General features: G+C 40.1%; 1 protein-coding gene across 5 annotated transcripts in view; it reads left to right on the top strand.

The window, feature by feature from the left end:
- mgat3 (mannosyl (beta-1,4-)-glycoprotein beta-1,4-N-acetylglucosaminyltransferase) overlaps positions 1-18,185 on the top strand; it is a 41,657-nt gene extending 23,472 nt beyond the window's left edge. For 2 of the 5 annotated variants that reach the window (XM_012962512.3, XM_031901078.1), the window contains exon 2: positions 15,289-18,185. In XM_012962512.3, the coding sequence (XP_012817966.1) occupies positions 15,290-16,801 (1,512 nt within the window). In that variant the 5' untranslated portion in view covers position 15,289 and the 3' untranslated portion in view covers positions 16,802-18,185. Of the gene's footprint in view, positions 1-2,978; positions 3,541-9,519; positions 9,769-9,992; positions 10,081-15,288 lie in introns of those variants that run through there. The other 3 variants (XM_004913756.4, XM_004913755.4, XM_031901077.1) reach the window with 3 other exon arrangements.
- Positions 18,186-21,783: the final 3,598 nt, after the last annotated feature.

Genomic DNA, 21,783 nt, shown 5'->3' on the forward strand with positions numbered 1-21,783 from the left:
GCAATTCTCAGTATTGTCTTCACCCTTAATGTAGGCACTGCTGAATTCAGACTGAAGTGCACCTCTTCGCTCTCATTTTGTACTTTTCACCTTGCCCCAGGCTTCGTAAATGATACCTTACTGCCTTGGATTTTTGAAGGAACCTTTCCTGTTTGACAGAGCTGGTTTCCTTTGTGTTTTTTAACCTTTGTATTGATGCTTAGCTCTCAAGCCCAGTGTATAATGTTCTTTGCCATGCTTGCTGAATTCCTAGCAGATGAGTAACGTACTTTGTAGCAGTTGTGAAAGATCTTAATAGAAACAATGTCAGTGCAGCTTCTGTGGATCAGAAAATTTGGCAGAAAATTCACACATGGCAGCTGGGGAAAGGGCACAGTGTTAAGGTATGTTCTGGGCAGCCAAGTTAGTGAAAGATCGTATTGATGCGCAATTGTATGGCTAGTCGGGATGCAGTTTGTGCATGCTCTCTAATCACTTTGACTCACGAGTGTGGATAAGATCCCCCCGTGCCCTATACAAAGAAAAAAAGTTTTATTTTTAAAGCAGACATGCACAGAAAAGCAAGGCTGCCTGTTTTCCTTCCATGTTGATGTCCCTTTAACTGAGGACTATTAGCATCTGATTGCCGTGACTTGTACATCTCTAGAGATCAGACAAAACACCCTGTGCTGTTCTGTAATTATTGCCTGTGCAATTACAATTACGGTCTGTATTTACAGGCTGTGTCATAATGTTCCTGCGGTGTTTGTGTTTAGCAGCACCGGCGTTAAGTACCTTTGTTAGAAAACAAGGGCTGCGCTTAATGGGAATGAAGGTGAATGATGGCTAATGGTAGGGATGGAAAACTTAACCACGCTGATGGATTGCAGGTGTGACTGCCTGGCCTTAGGATCTGCCAAATGCTGCTGGGAGCACAGGGGTAGGGGTTTAAAGGGGAATTCAATTATGTTATTATGTTGCCTGGACTGTACTTAGTGGCATCAAGGCAAAATGCCCATCATCCACACAGTATTCATAATCCAATTTGCCATTTTCTGGCTGTTATTGACCTATAGTTCCTAATTTCCCATCATCTGGCGGCTGCAGCTTTGATGTATAGGAAATAATGTGCCCCTGCTGTAATATAAGGAGATATATGAAGTAACTGAGTAGTTGCATGACCAAACACAGGCACATCAGCAAGAGCTTTTATATAGGTAAGGAAACTCCAGGGTAAATTGTTAAAGATCCAAATTACGGGAAGGCCATCTCCCATAAGACTCCATTTTAACTAATAATTACATATTTTAAATGAGAAAGTTACGCTTTCCAGGTTTTAACAGGAACGTGTCACTATTCCTACATAACCCTAGCGCCACTATTCTTTTGTGCTTGGGCAGCAGGAGGGTGTGCTTGGGGGCAGGACGATGTTCTTAAATGTAAACTGTCCCCTAGCCTACAAGAACATTGTTCCGTGCCAGAGACTGACACAGGTTAGTAAGGGGCGAGCTGGGAGGAGGCAGGCACATCAATTAGAAAAGAAAAGTGGAGCTGGGGTTTAAGTAGGCATAGTGTGCCATACCTGTATATCAAAGTAGGGGGTAGAGTGACCCAAGTGACGTCACTAAGCACTAATTAGATCTGATGACATCATTAAGTACCCTTTATAAGAATAACTTATCTAGTTAACCTTGACTTCTGGTCCTTTCTCTCCCTGCTGCCCCCCAGCAGAACTCAGTGCAGGCAGGCACACACACCCTGTTCCCCTTCTGGTCTTCTTTCAGTGGTGACAGCACGGTTTCGCAGGTGCAGAAAAATGGCACATACACAGACACCAATAAGGAAGAGAGAAATGATGTCTGAATGAGTTAACATGGTGCGGGCATTAGTGACACTGTTGCAATATCTTCTGCCTACTGGGATTTGAGTACAGTACTGACTTTTAAAAAAAATCATTATGGCGATGGAGACATGAAGAAGGGTAATCAATGGTTGCAGGGTGCATGTACCTTTCTTTCTGCTTTAACACAACCCTCCGCAAAATTGTGGGAGCTTGTTTTGTGATTGACATTTCTTGTATGACAACATAACTGTGGATGTAAAATACAGAACTTACAGCTCTTCAGACTGAAGTTGCATTTCCAGAATCCCTACTCAAGGCATGTTAAAAGCTGTAGTCAGCAGCACAAGGATTATAAAAGCCTCACCTATTCCCCTGTAAGTGGCTCAGACAGGTGTTCCAGCTTTCTTACCTATGGCATGTGACCCTTCCTACCTAGCATATTGCTTATAGGAGCTATGGAGAGGGCATGGAAATGCCTGTAAGGTGCAGCATGGCCTGTCCTTCCATTATTTCACCAAAATACTGTGCAGCCGTTTCTTAACCTTGGCACCCCAGATGTTGCTGTACTGCAACTACCAATATTTCCTGCGCTTATCCGCAGGCTGACAATCCGCGTGGGCCCTTGCCCTTACAGGTATGGTACCGGTTATCCACATTGCTAAATAAAAACTAAATACACAGTAGGATTGTTTTGCGTCCAAAAAGGATTCTTAGTTGGGATCAAGTACAAGCTACTATTTTTCTATTACAAATTTTTCTATTACAAATTGAAATGGAATACATTTTTTTAAAATATTTTTAATTATTTGTTTAAAATGGAGTCTATCGGAGACAGCTGTCCTGTTATTCTGAATTGTCAGATATGCAGGTAGAAAAAAAAAACAATTTTACCTCCATCTGATGATTCAGCATTAACATTTTGCAGATGTTTGGGCACCTTCAAAGGAACCTGCTAACATGTTTCCATCCTGTCCAATCGGCGAGACGACAAGGCTTTTTTTTTTTTTTTACCACCATACACACACTGAAGATTGCACGATATGGGGCTAAAGATGAGGAGGATGAAAATGTTGTAAATCAGGGATGCATAACATTCAAGCCTCCAGCAATTGTTATAACAGAATCCACCATATGTGGCTGTAGCCTGTACATGTGCCCATTCAGGTCAGTGGTTGGTCTGCCCTCTCCCTGATGCCAATAAACTCTGGTGAGATAGTGAGCCACCGTGTAATCTGAAATATTTTTGAGCAGTCACCTTGTAATTCTGGTTGCGCAGATGAATGTATATGTATTGGCTGACTGACCGCAGGAACTTCTGAACAAATACAACCTTCCTAAGGTTACGATTTGAGTAGAGCTAATGTATTTACTCAGAAAAGCAACCCTTGTCTCTGTCCTTGGCAATGCCATGTTTATGGATATGATGTGTGCTTATTGCAGTGCACACCCCTCTTGCCCAACCCGACTGTGCTAGACCTTTACACCTTACCATCAGATAGCCCTGCCATTCTTTAGTACTCCCAAGTAAAGCAAAGCTTTCGGTGCCCACAGTTAACTAGACTCACCTCCCAAAATATCATTGAAAACCGAGAATCAGCAGCAAACGGGGATCTGGGAGTTTGGAATAATAAGATGTTGACTTTATGAGGAGGAGAAGTGTGACGGAACTGGACGGACGCTTCTGGGAGAGATAGTGATTGTACAATGAAACTCTTCGGGTATGTATAATTATGAAAACCATAGTTCACATACGTTCTGAAAAAGGCAACCCTTTATGGAAAAGAAATAAATACAGCAACACTGAAAAAATACTTTCTGTACTTACTATAAAATAAACAGTGGTTTGTAGCAATGATAGCTGTGTACCTAAAGTGTTTGTGTATATTGCCTAAAAGAAAAACTATACACCTGAATAATGTAGGAGTCTATAAAAATATATTGCATCAAACAGCTTAAAGGGGTTGTTCACCTTTGAGTTAACGGTTAGTATGATGTAGAGAGTGATATTCTGAGACAATTTGCAATTGGTCTTCATTTTTTATTATTTGTGTTATTATTTCACTTATTGTTCAGCAGCTCTTCAGTTTGTTTCAGCAGCTATCTGGTTGTTAGGGTCCAAATTACTTTACCAAGCTGGGAGTTTTTTTTGAATAAGAGGCTGGTATATGAATAGAAAATTATAAAGTTATAAAAAGTAACGATAACAATTAAACTGTAATCTCACAGAGCAATAGTTTTTTTGGCTGCCATTTGAAAGCTGCAAAGAGTTAGTAGAAGAGGGCAAATAATTTAAAAACTATAAAAAATAAATAATGGAGACCAATTGAAAAGCTGCTTAGAATTTGCCATTTTATAATATACAAAAAGTTTACTTAAAGGTGAGCCACCCCTTTAAATGTAAAACTGCTTTACCTAAATAAACCATTTTCATAAAAATGCAATGTGCCATTGAGTAATCCTAAATAGATAATTACCATATTAAGGACTAAGGGTCATCCCCAGGGATCATGCAATTCACAGTGCACACAAGCCAAGGGCACACATACATTAGGTCACATCAGCCAATGAATGGACAAAGTTCTGTCTTACTTCCTGTTACAGTTAGAGCTGAATTCCCATCACAAAATGGTGGATCAAGGGAAAAGATGTAAAAGGGCAACATTTACTGATATGTACATTCCAGATTCTTATATGATTTTGACTGTTGGTTAAGTATTAATTTTGAAGGCATAGACTCGCCTTAAGGAAGGTAAATATACTGTATATATATTTACAGTTTCTGTATGGATTATTGTATAGACTCACCTTAAGGAGAGGTAAATATACTGTATATATATTTACAGTTTCTGTATGGATTACTGTATAGACTAACCTTAAGGAGAGGTAAATATACTGTATATATATTTACAGTTTCTGTATGGATTACTGTATAGACTAACCTTAAGGAGAGGTAAATATACTGTATATATATTTACAGTTTCTGTATAGATTATTGTATAGACTCACCTTAAGGAGAGGTAAATATACTGTATATATATTTACAGTTTCTGTATGAATTACTGCATGAGCCATACAAATAGTCCCTCTCAGCAACTGGAGTGGGGTCCTAGGAGTCATTGGTTTTTACCTTTGGTTTGTGCAGTTCTCACATGGAGTTGTGCTGTTATTAGGAATGTGCTTTTAGGATTGCATTTGGCCACCTTGGCAGGCCTGTCTGTAAGAAATGACATGATTGATGCCAGGCCTTGGCCCAGTAGGACGTTATGTAACATGTCTGCCAGTGAGGTGGATCTCATACATCAAACATCCTGTTTTTCTCTTGGGTTGCAAATAATAGCCTTCTATTTACACACATCCTTTTCTACTGACTGCTGTAATGACTGCCATTCTTCTACCTCACCCCAAAAATTCTTTAGATCTCATTTTACTGCTGGTTATTTTACAGATCACTGAAAATGACTCATTAATTCTCTAGATTACAGGTGAGGAGTGGCAAGCCAGTTGTGTTCCTAGTATATATAGTATGGTAAATGCCCAAGACAAGGCATGTCCTTTAGGCCAGTGACATATACACACACAATGTATTCTACACTGGCCCATCAGCGCACACACAGGGCGGTTTTTGGCATGAAAACACTGAACTATGCAGCCGTGTCAGCTGTTAGACTAACTCTGTATTGTAACTTTTGTGCCATACAGTAGCATCTGTTTGTCTTTATGGAGGGGCACGGGAATTGCCTAAAATTGCAACTAGTCAGATTTATTTTTCTTGCTTCCAGAACTGAATAAAACACAATAATGTCTGCACTAGGAGCAAGACCTCAGACTTTCTGGGTTCAAGCAGCACCTGCCGATTTAGGCCATTCTGCCTCCCATGTTCTGCAGAAGAGGGTGGGTGAATACAATTGTAGAGAGCACTATTGGGCTTCCCTCACCTCATGACAAGAAAACCCCTAAAAATTAAAACCTAAGATGTTCTTATAATTTCCATGGCAAAAAAGTAGTATTCACTTCAAAACTGATACTCAGTGGGGCCAGAACTGCAAAAGAGATGTGTGCCGAGCATGTATCTTTCTGAATACCCATAATTTGGCTTTCTGAACCTGCTCTACTGGCTTGGCGATGTGTGAACCATCATGAACCTTAACGCATTGCTTCCTTTGCGTATTGCAACATGCTCCCCCCCACTCGTCATTTCACTGGTAACACATTTGAGTTAACATATACAGGTATGGGATCCCTTATCCGGAAACCCATTATCCAGAAAGCTCAGAATTACGGAAAGCCGTCTCCCATAGACTCCATTTTAATCAAATAATTTAGAATTTTAAAACTGGTTTCCTTTTTCTCTGTAATAATAAAACAGTACGATATTTGGTGCGTGTATGGTATGTCGGCGAGTCGACTGATATCGCAGGAAGCTGCTGATATCGGCCGACTCGCCAATCGGACCAGTTTGAAAATTTTGATCGGCCGCCATAGAAGGCGCCTGACCAAAATCTCCCTTCAGCGCTGAATCGGCAGAAAGAGGTAGAAATCCTATTGTTTCTACCTCCTTACCTGCCGATTCATAGTCAGATCGCCACGTGTATGGCCAGCTTTAAGGTATGGAGATTCAAATTACGGAAATACCCCTTATCCACAATACCCTTCGTCCCTAGCATTCTGGATAAGGGGTCCTATACCTGTAGTATGAGGATACCAAATGTTCCAGTTTGGTATTTTATCTGGTTACCAAGGCTAAAAATGACCTTAGCAGCCAGAGGTTTGAACTGGTATATGACTGGTACAGGTATGGGATCCCTTATCCGGAAACCCGTTATCCAGAAAGCTCCGAATTATGGAATGCCCGTCTCCCATAGACTCCATTTTAATCAAATAATTCAGAATTTTAAAACTGATTTCCCTTTTCTCTGTAGTAATAAAACAGTATCTTGTAATTGATCCCAACTAAGATACAAATAATCCTTATTGGATGCAAAACAAGCCTATTGGGTTTAATTGCAGTTTTATTGATTCTTTGGTAGACTTAAGGTATGGAGATCCAAATTACGGAAAGACCCCTTATCCAGAATACCCTTGGTCCAGAGCATTCTGGATAACGGGTCCTATACCTGTATTTGAATAGTATTGAAAAGTAAGCATAATAGAAAACTGATACAAATAAATAATGGAAACCCGTTGAAAAGTTGCTTAGAACTGGCTACTCTATAACATACTACAAATTAACTTGTGAACCACCCCATTAAAGTAAAGGATGGCTCAGTTCTTAGTCATGCACAGGTTCTGCTTTCAGATTAAGGAGCAAGAGTCACAAATGAAAAAAAAAGAACTTTCTTGAAATCTACCAAAATCACCAGCAAATCAACAACCAGATCCAGCTGTGCTGAGAGGAAATTGTAGATGTGACTTGAATGAAAGAAAATGAAGTTGCATGTGTCTTTCATGCTGCTAGAATTAGACTCAGGGAGATGGAACAGATGTGTGTGGGGGAATATCAGCATCAACAGTTCAACCCAGTTTGAGCAAACACAGCGCTAGAGATCTATAAATGCCACCCACAGTATAAAGGTTCAGTAACAGACACTAACCTCTAAGTTAAATTCTGTTGAAATTGGGTCTAGTACAGAGCAGTGGTCCTGTTGCTACTTTATTATGCTTGTCCAAGCACATCTCTTCTGCTGTCTTATTGTAGCTGCATTATCCCATTATATGGCAGATAAAGAGGCCAGTTACACCAAAAATTAAAAAAGTCTTGCATTTAAAGGTAATGTACTTCAGTGTGGCAGTTGCACACCATTTATATAATGAAGCGTCTTTGTAGCAATGGAGTGTAGCATATGGGGATGTGGGGTGCACATTGCAGGGCAGATAAGAGAATACAGTGCTATTAGTTCTTTACATGGGAACATGAGGACTCTATGCAAACAACAGAATGACCGTCATTATACAAACAGTTCAGCTAGATAATAACAGAGCTATAGGAAACGCAGACACTCCCTTCCTACAGCTGGGAATAAAAGTCTATTCTCAGACACCGGCGCATACACACACAGAAAGTAGACTAAAAAAAGTGTTAAACACAAAATGTCAAATGAGCAAGTCATACATATTTCAGTCATGTATTCACAGCAGATACAATACACTGGCATATGAATAGCACAGATGGAAATAGGGCTGGTCTTCCATGTTGGGGACATTCCGCTTGCCTCTGGGGTGCCATAGCTACTGTCTGATGCACATCTTTATTTACACTCTTGATTCTCTACATAGGTCTGCCCTCTCTGTCAGACCTCTAGATAATTTTGCTGGTAGTTTTGAAAAAAGACCAACTACAGAGGTGTAAGTATTGCTATGTTCCAATGAAAAGAAACCAATCTATAGTGTATCTATACAGGTATGGGAAGGCAGTCTCCCATAAAGTAATTAATTAAATAATTCAAATTTTAAAATTTACTTTTTTTCTGTAATAAAAAAAAAGCACATGTACTTGATCCCAACTAAGATATTATTAATTATTATTGGAGGCAAAATAATCCTATTGGGTTTATTTAATATTGAAATTATTTTTAGTAGATTTAAATCATGGAGATCTAAATTATGGAAAGATTTGTTTATGCAGAAAGCCCCAGGTTCCCATTCGGAAGTTATTTATTTGGTGCCCCAAATGAACACAAGTGCGCAGTACCAAAATTTTGTCCACACCCCTTGTGTGTACAACATAAACAGCTGATGTATGCTATGTAAGTTTCTTTAAAAATGTAGTTTTTGCACAAGTTATGTAAACTGCATAAGTTTAGGAGCCCAATGATATTGCTGTGGGGCCGAATAACTAGTCAGTAGTAGTTCATAAAATAGCAAAAACAATTAAGTTGTTAATAAGTCAGTATTTTAATTGAAGGGACAGTTGGAGTTTATACATAAGGTTCATAAGTTTCTTTGAAAGTAATGTGTTTGTATAAGTTACATAAATTGCGTAAGCGTAGGGGCCCAGTAATGTTGCTGTGGGGCCAAATAACCAGTCATTCCCCTGCTGGAAAGTTCATGTAGGAGACGCTAAAATAATTCAGTAAATAGATCCCAATATAAACAGCTGATGTTACTGTATAATAAGCAGTTCAAATTGTTAAAATAAATCATTAATTTGCTAATAAGTCCAGTCAGCTCATTGGGGCAGTAGGGGCTAAGTTTTTTCATGCATTGGAGTTTGTCCCTGCAAAGCTTCTCTGCATTGTATTCTGCTTGTTACGCAAGTTACAATTGGTTTGTAGGCAAGTTACGTAGTTTTCTAGGCAGTCTTTCCCAAAGTTACGTAACTTTATATTGTGTAAATTACACAATTTTCATTACCTTCACAATGCAACTGTTCTCCCTTACGGAAGAAGATTTCACAGGGCCTGGCACACTACACTAAAACTGCATATAATTAGTATGTATCTCATACTCCTCGGAAGTAACAAATAGCAACCAATAAGAATTTTGTCATCAATATTCTTAAGTTGTTTAGTATAAGGTACTAACTGTTGGTTTGTTATAACTCCTGTGGATGTTTTCTCCCACAGGAGGTGGCTGATTGTCACCAACATTATATCCTCAATAATGACCCACCACATAACAAATAATGTTACTTACTTCAGTTTCAGTTTACTGAACACCCCAACGCCAAGTTATATAGACTCTGGCTTTACAACCCTGAACCATTCTGTAGATGATGGAAGATGCCGGGAGTTGTAGTTAAGCAACAGAATGCTATAGGCTGCAGATATCTTCCCTTGGTTTCCTGTTTTTAGCCCTGGTGTAGATTGGATTGTCTAATTAATCTGATTCATTGACTAGCTGATTCCGCATGGCTTTGTGTTACTGTGGGATGCTGCCTCTCTTTATGGTGTATGCATGGGGGAGAGAGAAATGCCACAATGTATGGGCCACAATAAGCTTCTCATCTGGTAGGTTCCCCCACTGTGTGTAATTGGATGTGTCGCCATCCCAGTGCTTCTGCATTTTTTTATTTACGCTGTTACAGGGTTGCCTACTTATTGTTTGTGTGCTAAGGCAAGCTGGCAGAGTTTGTGTGTAATTGTTACATGTTTGCACTATGGTGACTAGGCATATGTGAAAATACCTTCTGCCCTGTCCCTAGTAGGAGTTTAACAAGAGTTTGCAAAGTACCTTAAAGTCCATGGGGCCGAGTCTCTTGTAAATTAGTTATATTGGCGCCTGTTCCATTGGGTATTGCACTCCCAGAAGCAGTCGGCAAGGTAAGGGTTGTGTTAATTATCTCTTTCCCCATTGTCTGTTGATGTCTTCCTTTAAACAGGAGTGTGCTGAAGTCTCTATAGGCAGCACGAGGCAATTAGCTTAGGCTCCATTTTTAAAGGGGAGGATTGGAAGGAGTGCCCTTAAGGCTGAGGCCTTGAAAGTTAGTCACCTGTACAATATGCTTCTGTTTACTGTAGATCAGTTCCAGGGTTCTTGTTACCTGCAAATATCCTAATGTAAGCAGCACGCCAGCCCTCCCCTTTAATGATACAGCCCTGCACAATGCATTTTTATAATTCTCATCCTTAAAGACAAATCTTGACATTTATGTAAGCCTAAAATGAAGCACGGTACAGTTTCCTCGAGCCTGTATCTTTAATGGGCAGTGTTACAAGCAATTGGGCAAACAGCAATTCCACTGGTTTCCTTCCCCAGTATGAGCTCCCCAGGCTTGTGTGAATGATGTGTCCTTGCCATGACATGCTAGTTTGTAAGTCAAGAGATCCTTTCAGCCTCCCCCAGTATTATGTGTTAGCTTACTAATTAATGTACTTTGTACTGCCCAAAATGAATCTTGAGGGCACCAAAAACTTGATGAAAGCTGAGAGTGTACCACTCCAATATGTAGGGGGTGTGGGTTATATTGTGCTCACTTTTCTATTATCCATATAAAGTGTATCCCACAATACATTGCATTTATTAATAAGTACAATTATAGGACCTGTTATCCAGAATGCTCGAGACCAAGGATATTCCGGATAAGGGGTCTTTCCGTAATTTGGATCTCCATACCTTAAATCTACAAAAAAATCAATAAAACATTAATTAAACCCAATAAGATTGTTTTGCATCCAATAAGGATTAATTATATCTTAGTTGGGAACACGTACATGGTACTGTTTTATTATTAAAGAGATAACTGGTTTCCAGATAATGGATCCCATACCTGTATGACGATTGCAGCAGTTGCAGAGTGCTTAGCTTTTTTAATATAACCTGTGTGCATCACCGGAAGTGATCAGTATGGCCAGTTAGCCTTGGAAGGTGCTCAGCCAAAACAAAAAAAATGGTGCCAGCTAATTATCCGGTTCTGTGTGGAGTTCAGTCAGGAAATAGACAGCCCCTTGCTTCTGAGGAGTTCAATTTGTCCTCTACATTTGTGAGAAAAAAGGCACGAATATCTGAAAACTCCAATAGATTTGTGACTTTGAAAACTGACAACAGCTCATTCTTTTGGGCTCATGTAAAAAAGGTCCATTACTTTTGCTGACTTAAAAATGGGCAGGAACCTAAGTAACACTGCAGACAATAATAGCACAAGTTTTCCTCTTTTTCAGATACAGACATGGGATCTCTTATCTGGAGAGAGTCTAGAGTCCATTCTAAGCAAATAATGCAAATGATTTCCCCTTTCTCTATAATAATAAAACAGTACCTTGGTAGTGTTTAAATGATTTTTAGTAGACATTGGGGCACATTCATCAAAGTGTGAATTGGTCAGAATGGGGAAAGTTTGTATTTTTTCTAACTTTTAGAAATCATGCACTGAAGGATCAAAGTCAGAAAGTTTTTTGCACTGTTTACGATCGTTCGGAAATTTTGTAACTTTCAGGTCGTACCACAATATTTCCGTGCAACAACGATACGATTTTTCGCGCAATTAATGCACATCAGAAATTTTCGTATTTAATCCAAATTTTTTGCACTCGTACTTAGAATGATCCGAAATTCGGACTTTGATAAATCTGGCCCTTAAAGTATGGAGATCGAAATCACAGAAAAATCCCTTATCCAGAATTTCTTAGGTCCAAAGCATTCTGGATAAAAGGTCCCATACCTGTATTGGCCCAGAATCAGTGCAATGAGAAAAAATTATCTCATGGTTTATCTCATGAAAACCCGATAGGAGTCTTTTGGACAATTAGGAATTCAGTTACAGAATAAGTTTATCTCATGGGATTGAATCTGGGCCATTGCATGTTACACATTGTGTATGTATGTGCGGTTCTACACACTCTAAAGCTCATTTATGCTCATTTATTCTGCAAGTGCTGTGAGCAAAGTGCAATTTTGAGGGCAATCGCTGTGGTTTTTTTTTCAGAGTGCACCCAGTTTTTTTTTTACAAAATTCCATCATCATTACGGACGCAAATGGGTGTTTTCCTTTACATAGCAGTTGTGCCTACTGCAATTGAGTCCAATTCAGAAAAATTCCCACAACCACTCACACACTTTATTGCAAATGGGGGGCTATTGCATCTAATATTTTCTAAGTTTGCCTGGTATCATTGCTTGCCATTTAAGTGACGCGTGCCCCGTTCTTTAGGTGCAAATGTGCTGCGGTGACTGACGCAGGACTCAGAGGGAACCCTGGAGCTACTGGTCAGGACGTGGTGGTAACTCCAGGGCTATTGTAGTATAGCTGCGTCTATAGACCCAGCAGTGCCTGATTGGGAATGGAAGGCAGGAAGGCCTGATCAGCGCTGACCATATAGAAGTGCAAGGAGCGCTTTTTTGACTCAATTCACTGCAATGCCATAGACATCTCTTCATCATTCCCTAGTCCTGTAGCTCAGTTGGATTGTGTCTTTTATCTAACACAGCAGAATATTAGTTCATTGCTTGCTTGATGTGACAGGGAGGAGAGCTGAAAGAACCTGTGTCACCCTAGTAGAACAAGATATTAAACGGAATGTTTTTCAAGAAGGTATGAGGATCCATTTTCCTTTACGTGCCATAGATTCTACTTGCGTGCCTTTGCCAAGGACACAGCAAGAAAGATGGAATGCTAAATAAAAACCTTCCCTCAAAGTCGTAAAACAAATCTGCACAAGCGACATCATATGTTATGGAAACTTTTTATTGTTTATATATCTGTGGCTTTCAAAACGAGCAATTTTATTTAACAGCACCGTTTAGACTGCAGGAATTCAGGGAAACAAGTAGTTTTGCCTCAGAGTGCTTTTTGTTATTATTAGGGATGCACTGAATCCACTATTTTAAGATTCGGCTGAGCCCTGAATTCCTCATGAAAGATTCGGCTGAATGCTAATTTGAATATGCAAATAAGGCCATGGGAGGGATAAAGGGAACAGCGCTTTGCACGTGGCGAAAAGTATTCAACTTTTATGTGACAAAAACTAATGTGATTTTAAGGATTCTGATTTGGTTCTGCTAGGCACATGGATTTGGCTGAATCCTGCTGAAAAAGGCCAAATCCCAAACCAATTCCTGAATTCGGTGCATCCCTAGTTATTATGAAATACCCTATAACAGTGCTAGTTATACATTTTCAGTTTAAACTCCCCCTTGGAGGACCACCATTTGGTTAAGGACATACCCTTTGCTCATAATAAGGTTGGAAATACGAAAACATTGGTTTATCCATCATTTGGCTATAGTTTCAATCATATTTAGGACAGAAGATGTGTTTTCTCCCCAGATCTTATCATAATTGATCTACGTGCTGGGCTGGCAGTTGTACTCAGAGCAAAAAGAGCATACTCCCCAAATCTCACCCTAACTGACCCTCAGGGTGAGCCCCTGCCTGCAATAAACCCCTTTATTTATATGATCTCATTCACTTGGGCTTGTATATAAAATATACATAGACAGTGTCTGATCTGTCAGAGATATATATATATAAATATAATATATATAATCATTTATTTACACAGACATACCTGAATCCACAGACTGAAAGGAAACTATGTTACTCTGACAAACCTATTACCCATCATCCCTTAGTGTAATACAACCCCTTCCTCACCTTGTTTCATTGTGAAGTGATGGGACTACACAATGGAAGAGGTTGGATCACTCTGTTGGGGAAGGGGAAATTGTCCATGCACCACAAACAGACTATCATGGCTTGCATTCAATCTGTGGAATCAGGTATATCTGTGTAAAAAGAAAAATACATACAAATACGTACAAGTGTCTGTACTCTGATTCAAAAATTCACATGTAGTGGGGTGCACAGCCAACAAAAATTATTATAAGACCGGCACACCATATTAATGTCTTTATTGTGAGCACATTGCACAAAAAAAGCCCAATGTTTTGGTCCTTATTAGGGCCTTTCACAAGGATGGTGCAACAGCATATCAAATACCAATATATGGTATTCTTGGGTTATCTTACATATAACCTGAGCATTATCATGTTTTATGCTCATGCAAAAATTTCTGGGTTTTTTCTTTAATTTTTTTCTATTTCTGGTATTGTATTAGTATCAGACTGTTATAGATATGAATGCAAGTGGGGCTCTTCGATGTTTTGTCTTTCTAAGAACATGTGGAAGATAAAATGCAAGATTTATTTATTTTTGCTAAATATAGTAAAAAAACAAATTTGGAAAAGATTTGCAGTTTTGTAGTCGAAAGACCTTACCCATTTTGAATGTGTCATGTACAAAATATGTGATTCTAGGGTCTGCTTAATGTTCAGGCGCTTTGATGACATACACAGCGCAGGCAGTGTATTGTTTTTTGGTTCTCCGTGGGTAGCACGTCTCTGATGTTGTCCCAAAAAAACCCAAAATGTTGTTTTTCTAGTTAAACTAACAGTTCCTTCAAAGAGCACAAAACTGTCACGTGACACAAAAGAAATGTGGAAACTTCAATCAAACAGGATAGGGCTAATAATCAGACATTATTTGATGTAATCAAATACATAAAACATACTTTATTGGTAAACTGCCGCCGTCAGGGTTATAATTTAGACTGGAATCTGGGTTCTAGAGCCTAATTACCCAAGCAACCAAACTGCAGTTGAAAATTAGAATGGAAGATCAATAAGAGAGAGACTGGAAGGAACATAGGCAATTAAAACACAGAATAACAAGAAAATGTAAGCCTTGCTATTATTGTTTTTGTTAAAGAGGTCAGCAACCTCTGACAATCACACAGCATTTCTCTGGTAAAATGTGCAGCATTTCCCAGATGCCTTGAGCCTAAGTATGCTGGCATTTGATCCATCAATTTAGCTTGAGGCAACTTGTTTTAGTGAATGAAAGCTGGATGAATAGACATCCCTAAAGTAAGGTTTTTCTCTTGCGCATAACCCAAAAGAAAGACAACAAGGGTGACATGTTTGTGTAGACTTTAACACTTGAAGAGCTAACTGTGCCACCCTTGCATGTATTTTATCATTTCTGCTTGTACATTGAAATATTAATGTCTTTCTTCTCTGTGTTTCATGGACAGGATGAAGATGAGGTGGCACAAGATGTTCCTGCTGCTTTGCATGGCTGGCCTGTGTGTGATCTCTGTACTTCACTTTCTAAAGGCCCTCTCCTATGTCTCGCTGTCCCGTGAGTTGGTCTCTTTAAGCCCTAATTTTATCTCTGGGTTTTTGTGGGAGTCCCGACCTTTGATTCCCCAATTCGTGGACAGGGCTGAAGTTGGTACCCAGGTCCTGCGCACTCCGGAATACTACCATCCACCTCAGCTTAACAACAACCCACCCAGACCGCCATCTTCAATCCAGGGTGAGCACTTGAGAGCAGAGGATATGCATCTTGTTGATTTTGTCCTTCAGGAAGATACCACAGAATATTTTGTTCATACCAAGTCAGGTGGTGTATGCTATAAGCAAGGAACGAAATCCCTAGATCGCACACCTTCTGAGAAACCAGAACGTAGTTCCCACCGTAGGCAAGCACCCGGTGCGCCTCGGCAACAGCAGACACAACAGCGCAGAAAGTGGGTGGAGTGCGTGTGTCTGCCAGGCTGGTATGGGCCTAGTTGTGGTGTGCCTACAGTTGTTCAACACTCTAACCTTCCCACCAAGGACCGCTTGACACCTCGTTCAAAACCAAGGCGTGTTATTAATGCTATCAACATAAATCATGAATTTGATCTGCTTGAGGCACGTTTCCATGAACTAAATGGGGTTGTCGATGTTTTCCTAGTGTGTGAGTCAAACTTTACAGCTTACGGAGAGGCAAGGCCACTTTTATTCCGTCAGATGCTTCTTAATGGCACTTTTGATTACATCAAATCCAAAGTGGTATATGTCTATTTGAACCATTTTCCAGAGGGTGGTAAACAAGATGGATGGATAGCAGATGACTACCTTAGAACATTTCTAACCCGTAATGGGGTAGGGCGTCTTCGCAACCTGAGAGACGATGACTTATTTATTATAGATGATGCAGATGAAATCCCTAGCAGGGAGGGGTTACTGTTCCTTAAACTGTATGATGGCTGGACCGAGCCTGTTGCCTTCCACATGCGCAAGTCACTATATGGCTTCTTCTGGAAGCAGCCAGGGACCTTGGATGTAATTTCTGCCTGTACTGTGGGAATGTTACGTTATGTATATGGAATGGATGGCATCCGTTTGCGACGGCGGGAGTACTACACAATGCCCAACTTTCGACAGTATGAGAACAAAACTGGTCACATCTTGGTGCAGTGGTCTGTGGGAAGTCCACTGCACTTTGCAGGGTGGCATTGCTCTTGGTGCTTCCCACCAGAGGGCATCTATTATAAACTTATCTCGGCACAAAATGGGGATTTCCCTAGATGGGGGGACTATGAAGACAAAAGAGACCTCAATTACATACGTTGGCTCATAAAAACAGGTGGTTGGTTTGATGGGACGAAACAAGAGTACCCACCAGCAGATCCTCATGAGCACATGTATGCTCCAAAATATATCATGGAAAATACCCAACGCTTCAGCTACTTGGTCAAAAACCCCTACAGCAGCTGAGGTGGTTGCACAGGGTAATAATACTGGTTACGGTTAAATATCAACACCTGTTGAGTATTCTCAAAAATGTTTTTCATATGTTCCCTCATTGATCCACTGGAAAAGGAAATTGCCACTAACCAGAGATGAAGGGGATAAGCGTTACACTGGGTCATTCTGTGTTCTCTAGTAGGGTCTTGGTCCTTACTGGTTGCTGCCTGTCAGGTTGTGGCTGTGGGCACTGGTTACTCAGGAGACTGAAGGTGGGTTTACATACCCACTAAACAGAGGTATTTCAGCATAGCAGCTTGTTAGTGATATCACTTGTATTGTTCAAGCACCATTGCATGTTCACTCAGCTTGCCTTTTACCCCTTGGACTGCAAGATGAACCAGAAAACATATTGTTGGCCTTGGATAGATCAGGGATAGGCAACAACCTGCACTCCCAACTTTTGCAGAGCTACAACTCCCACCATGCTAGTTTTCCTGGTTGAGACAGTTTAGGATTTGTAGTTCTCCAACAGCTAGAGGGTCAGTAGTCTGACATCCCTAGTAAGATTAATGCTTATGCAGCAAGCTTATGTGTGAATATGCATTTACAAGTTCCTGTTCATTGAGATCATTATACCAACACAATGCTAGAATAACAAGTTATTTTATATGCTTTTGTTTTTTACAATGAACTATAGGCCGGTTCTCCAAATGTAATCCAGTTTTTGCAGTGTCACCTGAGCTTGGAAATCCATATCATAAATTGTACTACATTACGAGTGCTTCAGATAGGGGGTATTCTGCTCTGTTTCTTTGATCCCATTAGTGCCAATGTCTTGAATCACACCGAGGGTTTGAAGGGAGATTTGAAGGGAGAATGCACTTTGTGTTTTGTACACTATATATATATATATATATATATATATATATATATATATATATAATCTGCACTCAAGCTTGCCTCTTTTTTTTCGGACTCATTTCGACCCGTTCGTGGGTTAGTAAATGTGCCCCTAAGTGTAGGTTTTGTGAGTGCCAGCTGCTCCTATATGTGTATATATATATATATATATATATATATATATATATATATATATACAAATTTCAAACTTGCTGTGAATGCCAAAACTGAAAGTAATACAATATGTGCATAACATCCGGCGTGTAAACCACATACAAAGAGACAGCAAGCAGGTATGACCTGAGATAGCTCTGCACAGAAGGCCAGGGACTAAGGCTTCAGTATATTTAAGATTTAAAGAACATGTTATAATGTTTACAGAATAAATATGTAAATATTCTGGAGATCTAGAATAAAGCAAGTATTCTTTTTCTCATTGTGGAGGATAGAGATCTCTATTGCACCATTCACTTCTCTGTCTTAAAGGGACAATAAACCATTTTTGTATGTATCTGTCTATTGAAACTATTGAAAAGAGGGTTATTCTATTATATCCAGGTTGAAGGGCTTGTCTTAGCCTATGTAAAGATGGTATTGATTCTTTCATGACCTTGAGGAATATTCTTCCCTTGCTGGTCTCATAAACCAATAGCAACAATTCACTACAGTCTTAGGGGGTTATGTATTAAAAGGCATTAAGTTTAATCAAGAGCAGTAACCAATAGCAACCAATCAGAAGGTAGAATTTACTGGTCCCCTGTTTAAAGGCAAACATCTTATTGGTTGCTATGGGTTATAGTGACTGGGCAAACTTATTACATATGGGGGTAATGGGGACATCCCAGAGTAGATAAACATGACCAGAAAACAGGAAAAGAGAGATCATTTAATTGTGTGGCGTAGAAACACCCTGACTAAGTTTAGTGTCCCTTTAACACACAGCAGCCTCCTGGCAATAGTGGAGAGTACAAAAGGTACAGAGGTTTCAAATCAAATGCATTATTTCATGATCATATCTACAGCTCTATCAGGTACAGAAGTCTGATAGATTTGTCAGCTTTACACCGTGTTCTTTCATGAATGGAAAATGACAGGAAAATGAAGGCATCCCTGTCAGAGTTGTGATGGTACAATCCATAATGCATGTTAAAAAGCAGCTTTCTCTTTCTGTTACGTTCCCCATCTCCATGTAAGCCAATACTGTATTCATTTATCCTTGTTTGTTTCTTAAACCTACTCCAAGTGTGTTGGCAGTTGTCTAGACTACAGCATGGTGAACAGTGGGTGCCAACAGACACCTCTAAAGAGGGAGGCTTGGGAAACATCCGTATGGCAAGGCTGTGATTTCAGCACAGAGCTCCCACCCAGGGTACTTTTCTATGGTTCCCTCTTTACTGTGGTACGTTGGCATGCATGTAGTGCAGATCTGGACCAGCAAGGCGATGTGCTTGTGTCTCGCCCGAAAAAAGCACAAACCTCCCATGCTTCTGCATTGCTGTGATGTAACACATTAAATACCATGGAAATCCAGAACTGTTTGTATTTGCTGTACAAGGACAGAAGCAGATGGCCATAAGGATTAGCACTTAGCTCCAATTCTTCTGTAGGTTGTCATAAATTAGCAACACAGACACAAAAGAACATATGTTATTATAAAAGTAAATCTTCTACTGTTGATCTCAGTTGTATACACAGAGCATTAAAGGAAAACAACACACTAAGAATGGAGAAGGAGAAGCATATGCCAAAGACCGGATATCTGGAGTTAAAACAAACCTGGATTATAGGGCATGGAGCAACGGGATTTCACTTCTATTTTATTCCTTTATCTAGGGCTTCAAAAGCAATAAAGGGAACAACTACACTGTACTCTCATCCATTTTAATCCCTTTGTATCAGGTGGAAATAACAGGAACCCTCAGGAAGGAAAGGACAGAGCTGTTAGGGTAGGGATGAACAGCCTATGGCTAACAGTGGCCTGCTGGTAGTTCCACACTTCTGTTTTTCTTTGCGTTTTGTTCGTGTGTAAATAAAGGGGCATATAATTCCAGTCTTTATAAACAGGATATGGTCTGATTTATGGTCATCAGCCTGTAATTAAAACATTAGCAGGTGTATTTATCTAGGGAAGAAAATATTATTATTTGGAATTCCCCAAGTGAAAATTTCCCTAGTGACAAGAATTTATTTGGAGAGACAGGGAACTGAGGTTGCTACCAGAGGAAATACCCAGATTCTCAAATCTCAATCACAAATATAACTTAATCATGTTTTGAAAGGAACAGTAACATCACAAATAGTATCAAATGAAAATGTATTCAAGTATAATGTAGGTTTGCCCTGCACTGGTAAAAGTTGTGTGTTTGCTACAGAAACCCTAATGTTGTTTATATAAACAGAGGTGCTATGTAGCCATGGGGGTAGCTATTTCAACCGAAATAGGGCCAAAAGGCACGTTACATAGCGTGTAACAGATAAGCTCTGTAAAACGTGATTGTATTCAACAAAGCCTATCTGTTATCTGCTGTGTAACCTGTGTTTTTTTCTCCTTCTTCCAGCGTTACACAACTTTAATTTTTTGGTGTTTCTGTTTCTTTAACTGTGAAAGCCTGTCACTGTGCATATCTGCTCTGTTCATGGAAGCCCAATGGTTGCTAAATATTGTGGCTTTATGAAAGGAAAATTCATTTTTTTCGTTTTGGCCCAGACGTCCCTTTAGAAGTCACAGTGGTGGTTCATTTAACCTGGTGGTTGGGTCACCTATCTTTTATTGCAGTTGGTGTTGATCTTAGTGTCCTTTGGTTGTAAGGGGAACGGAAAGTTGTAGTTTTGATCGGGTCTCTGTCACCAATGGTGACAAACCTGGACTGAATAAATCTACACATGTATTTCCTTGCAGGGTAAAGTGTGTATTTAGGTTCTATTTCAGTGGTGTCATGGCCAGTGGGCACAATATGGGCATTTTTATTTCACTAAATTCTTGACTACTGAATATACTGTCATTGGAGATATTGGCACAGATATGCCCAGTTCCCAGGATGTATAAAGGTTCATCCACATGTCACTGTACCGTGTGTTTCCAGCTCAGTTGCCTCAGTGCCAGCTGCTTTTCTGCAGCTCCCGAGTGCAGCTCTTCTGTATGGCAGCTCCCAGAATCCTCAGGTGTAGTTTGTTTAAGGGCTGCAGGTTGGTCCCAGAGGAAAATGTGACATCCCTGTGGGTTGGTGAATGTTTGTGTTGGATGGCAGTTAGAGAATGCAAGTATACTGGCAACAAGCGTAATAAGGAACACTGATTTATTCATAGGGCCAGATTAAACATTTGTCGGGGGCATATTTATATATAGGCACCCGAGGGCCTGTGCCTTAAGCGGCAGCTTTTGGCGAGTGGCCCTCCTGCCTATATAATAAATTTTCCGTTCATCCACCTGTGGAATTCCAGAGACGGAGCAGGGGGATAAGGGAGTACATAGCTGCAAGGTTCGCCTAGGGTGGCACCAAACCGTAAATTTGTCTTGCTAAAAAGTATTTTAAATACCCTCATTTGCTAATTTGAATAAAGTGTGCAAAGTTTGCTTGTTGCAGTTGGCCCTTTTCAAATAGTGGACCACAGAGACCTTATCCGCACACCCTAACACTCCAAAAAATTCTTTAGTCCGGTGCACACTGCTAGAGGGATCGGCACCCTCCAAATACAAGCATGCTTGATAAAGGGGTCACGTTGCACCTCCGCAATAAAACTTTTAAAAGGGTTTTACCCTTGTTTGTAGTCCTGAGTGCCATTTGCTTTTTTTGTTCCTTTTCAAATAGTGAGCGTAGAGACTTGCCAGGCAGCCAGCGCTGACTTCGTTAGCCATCACATGATCCAAGCAGCAGGCAGGGAAGGAGCAAGGTATGGAGCGGCAGGACGTGTAGTCTGCATGGGGGCGATATCTTTACTGCATGCCCTAAAGCAATTGAAACATTTGAAAATGACATGCTGCCCGAGCAGCCAGCTCTACGGTTGTTGTCAACTATAATTTCTGTATATTAAGGGTGATGTGGAAATTAGCGCTGTAGCAGCTCTATGGCTATTGCGTGCCTGTGAATTCATGATGCATGAATTAAATC

Source organism: Xenopus tropicalis, chromosome 4 (assembly GCF_000004195.4).
Source record: "Xenopus tropicalis strain Nigerian chromosome 4, UCB_Xtro_10.0, whole genome shotgun sequence".
Lineage (NCBI taxonomy): Eukaryota > Metazoa > Chordata > Amphibia > Anura > Pipidae > Xenopus > Xenopus tropicalis.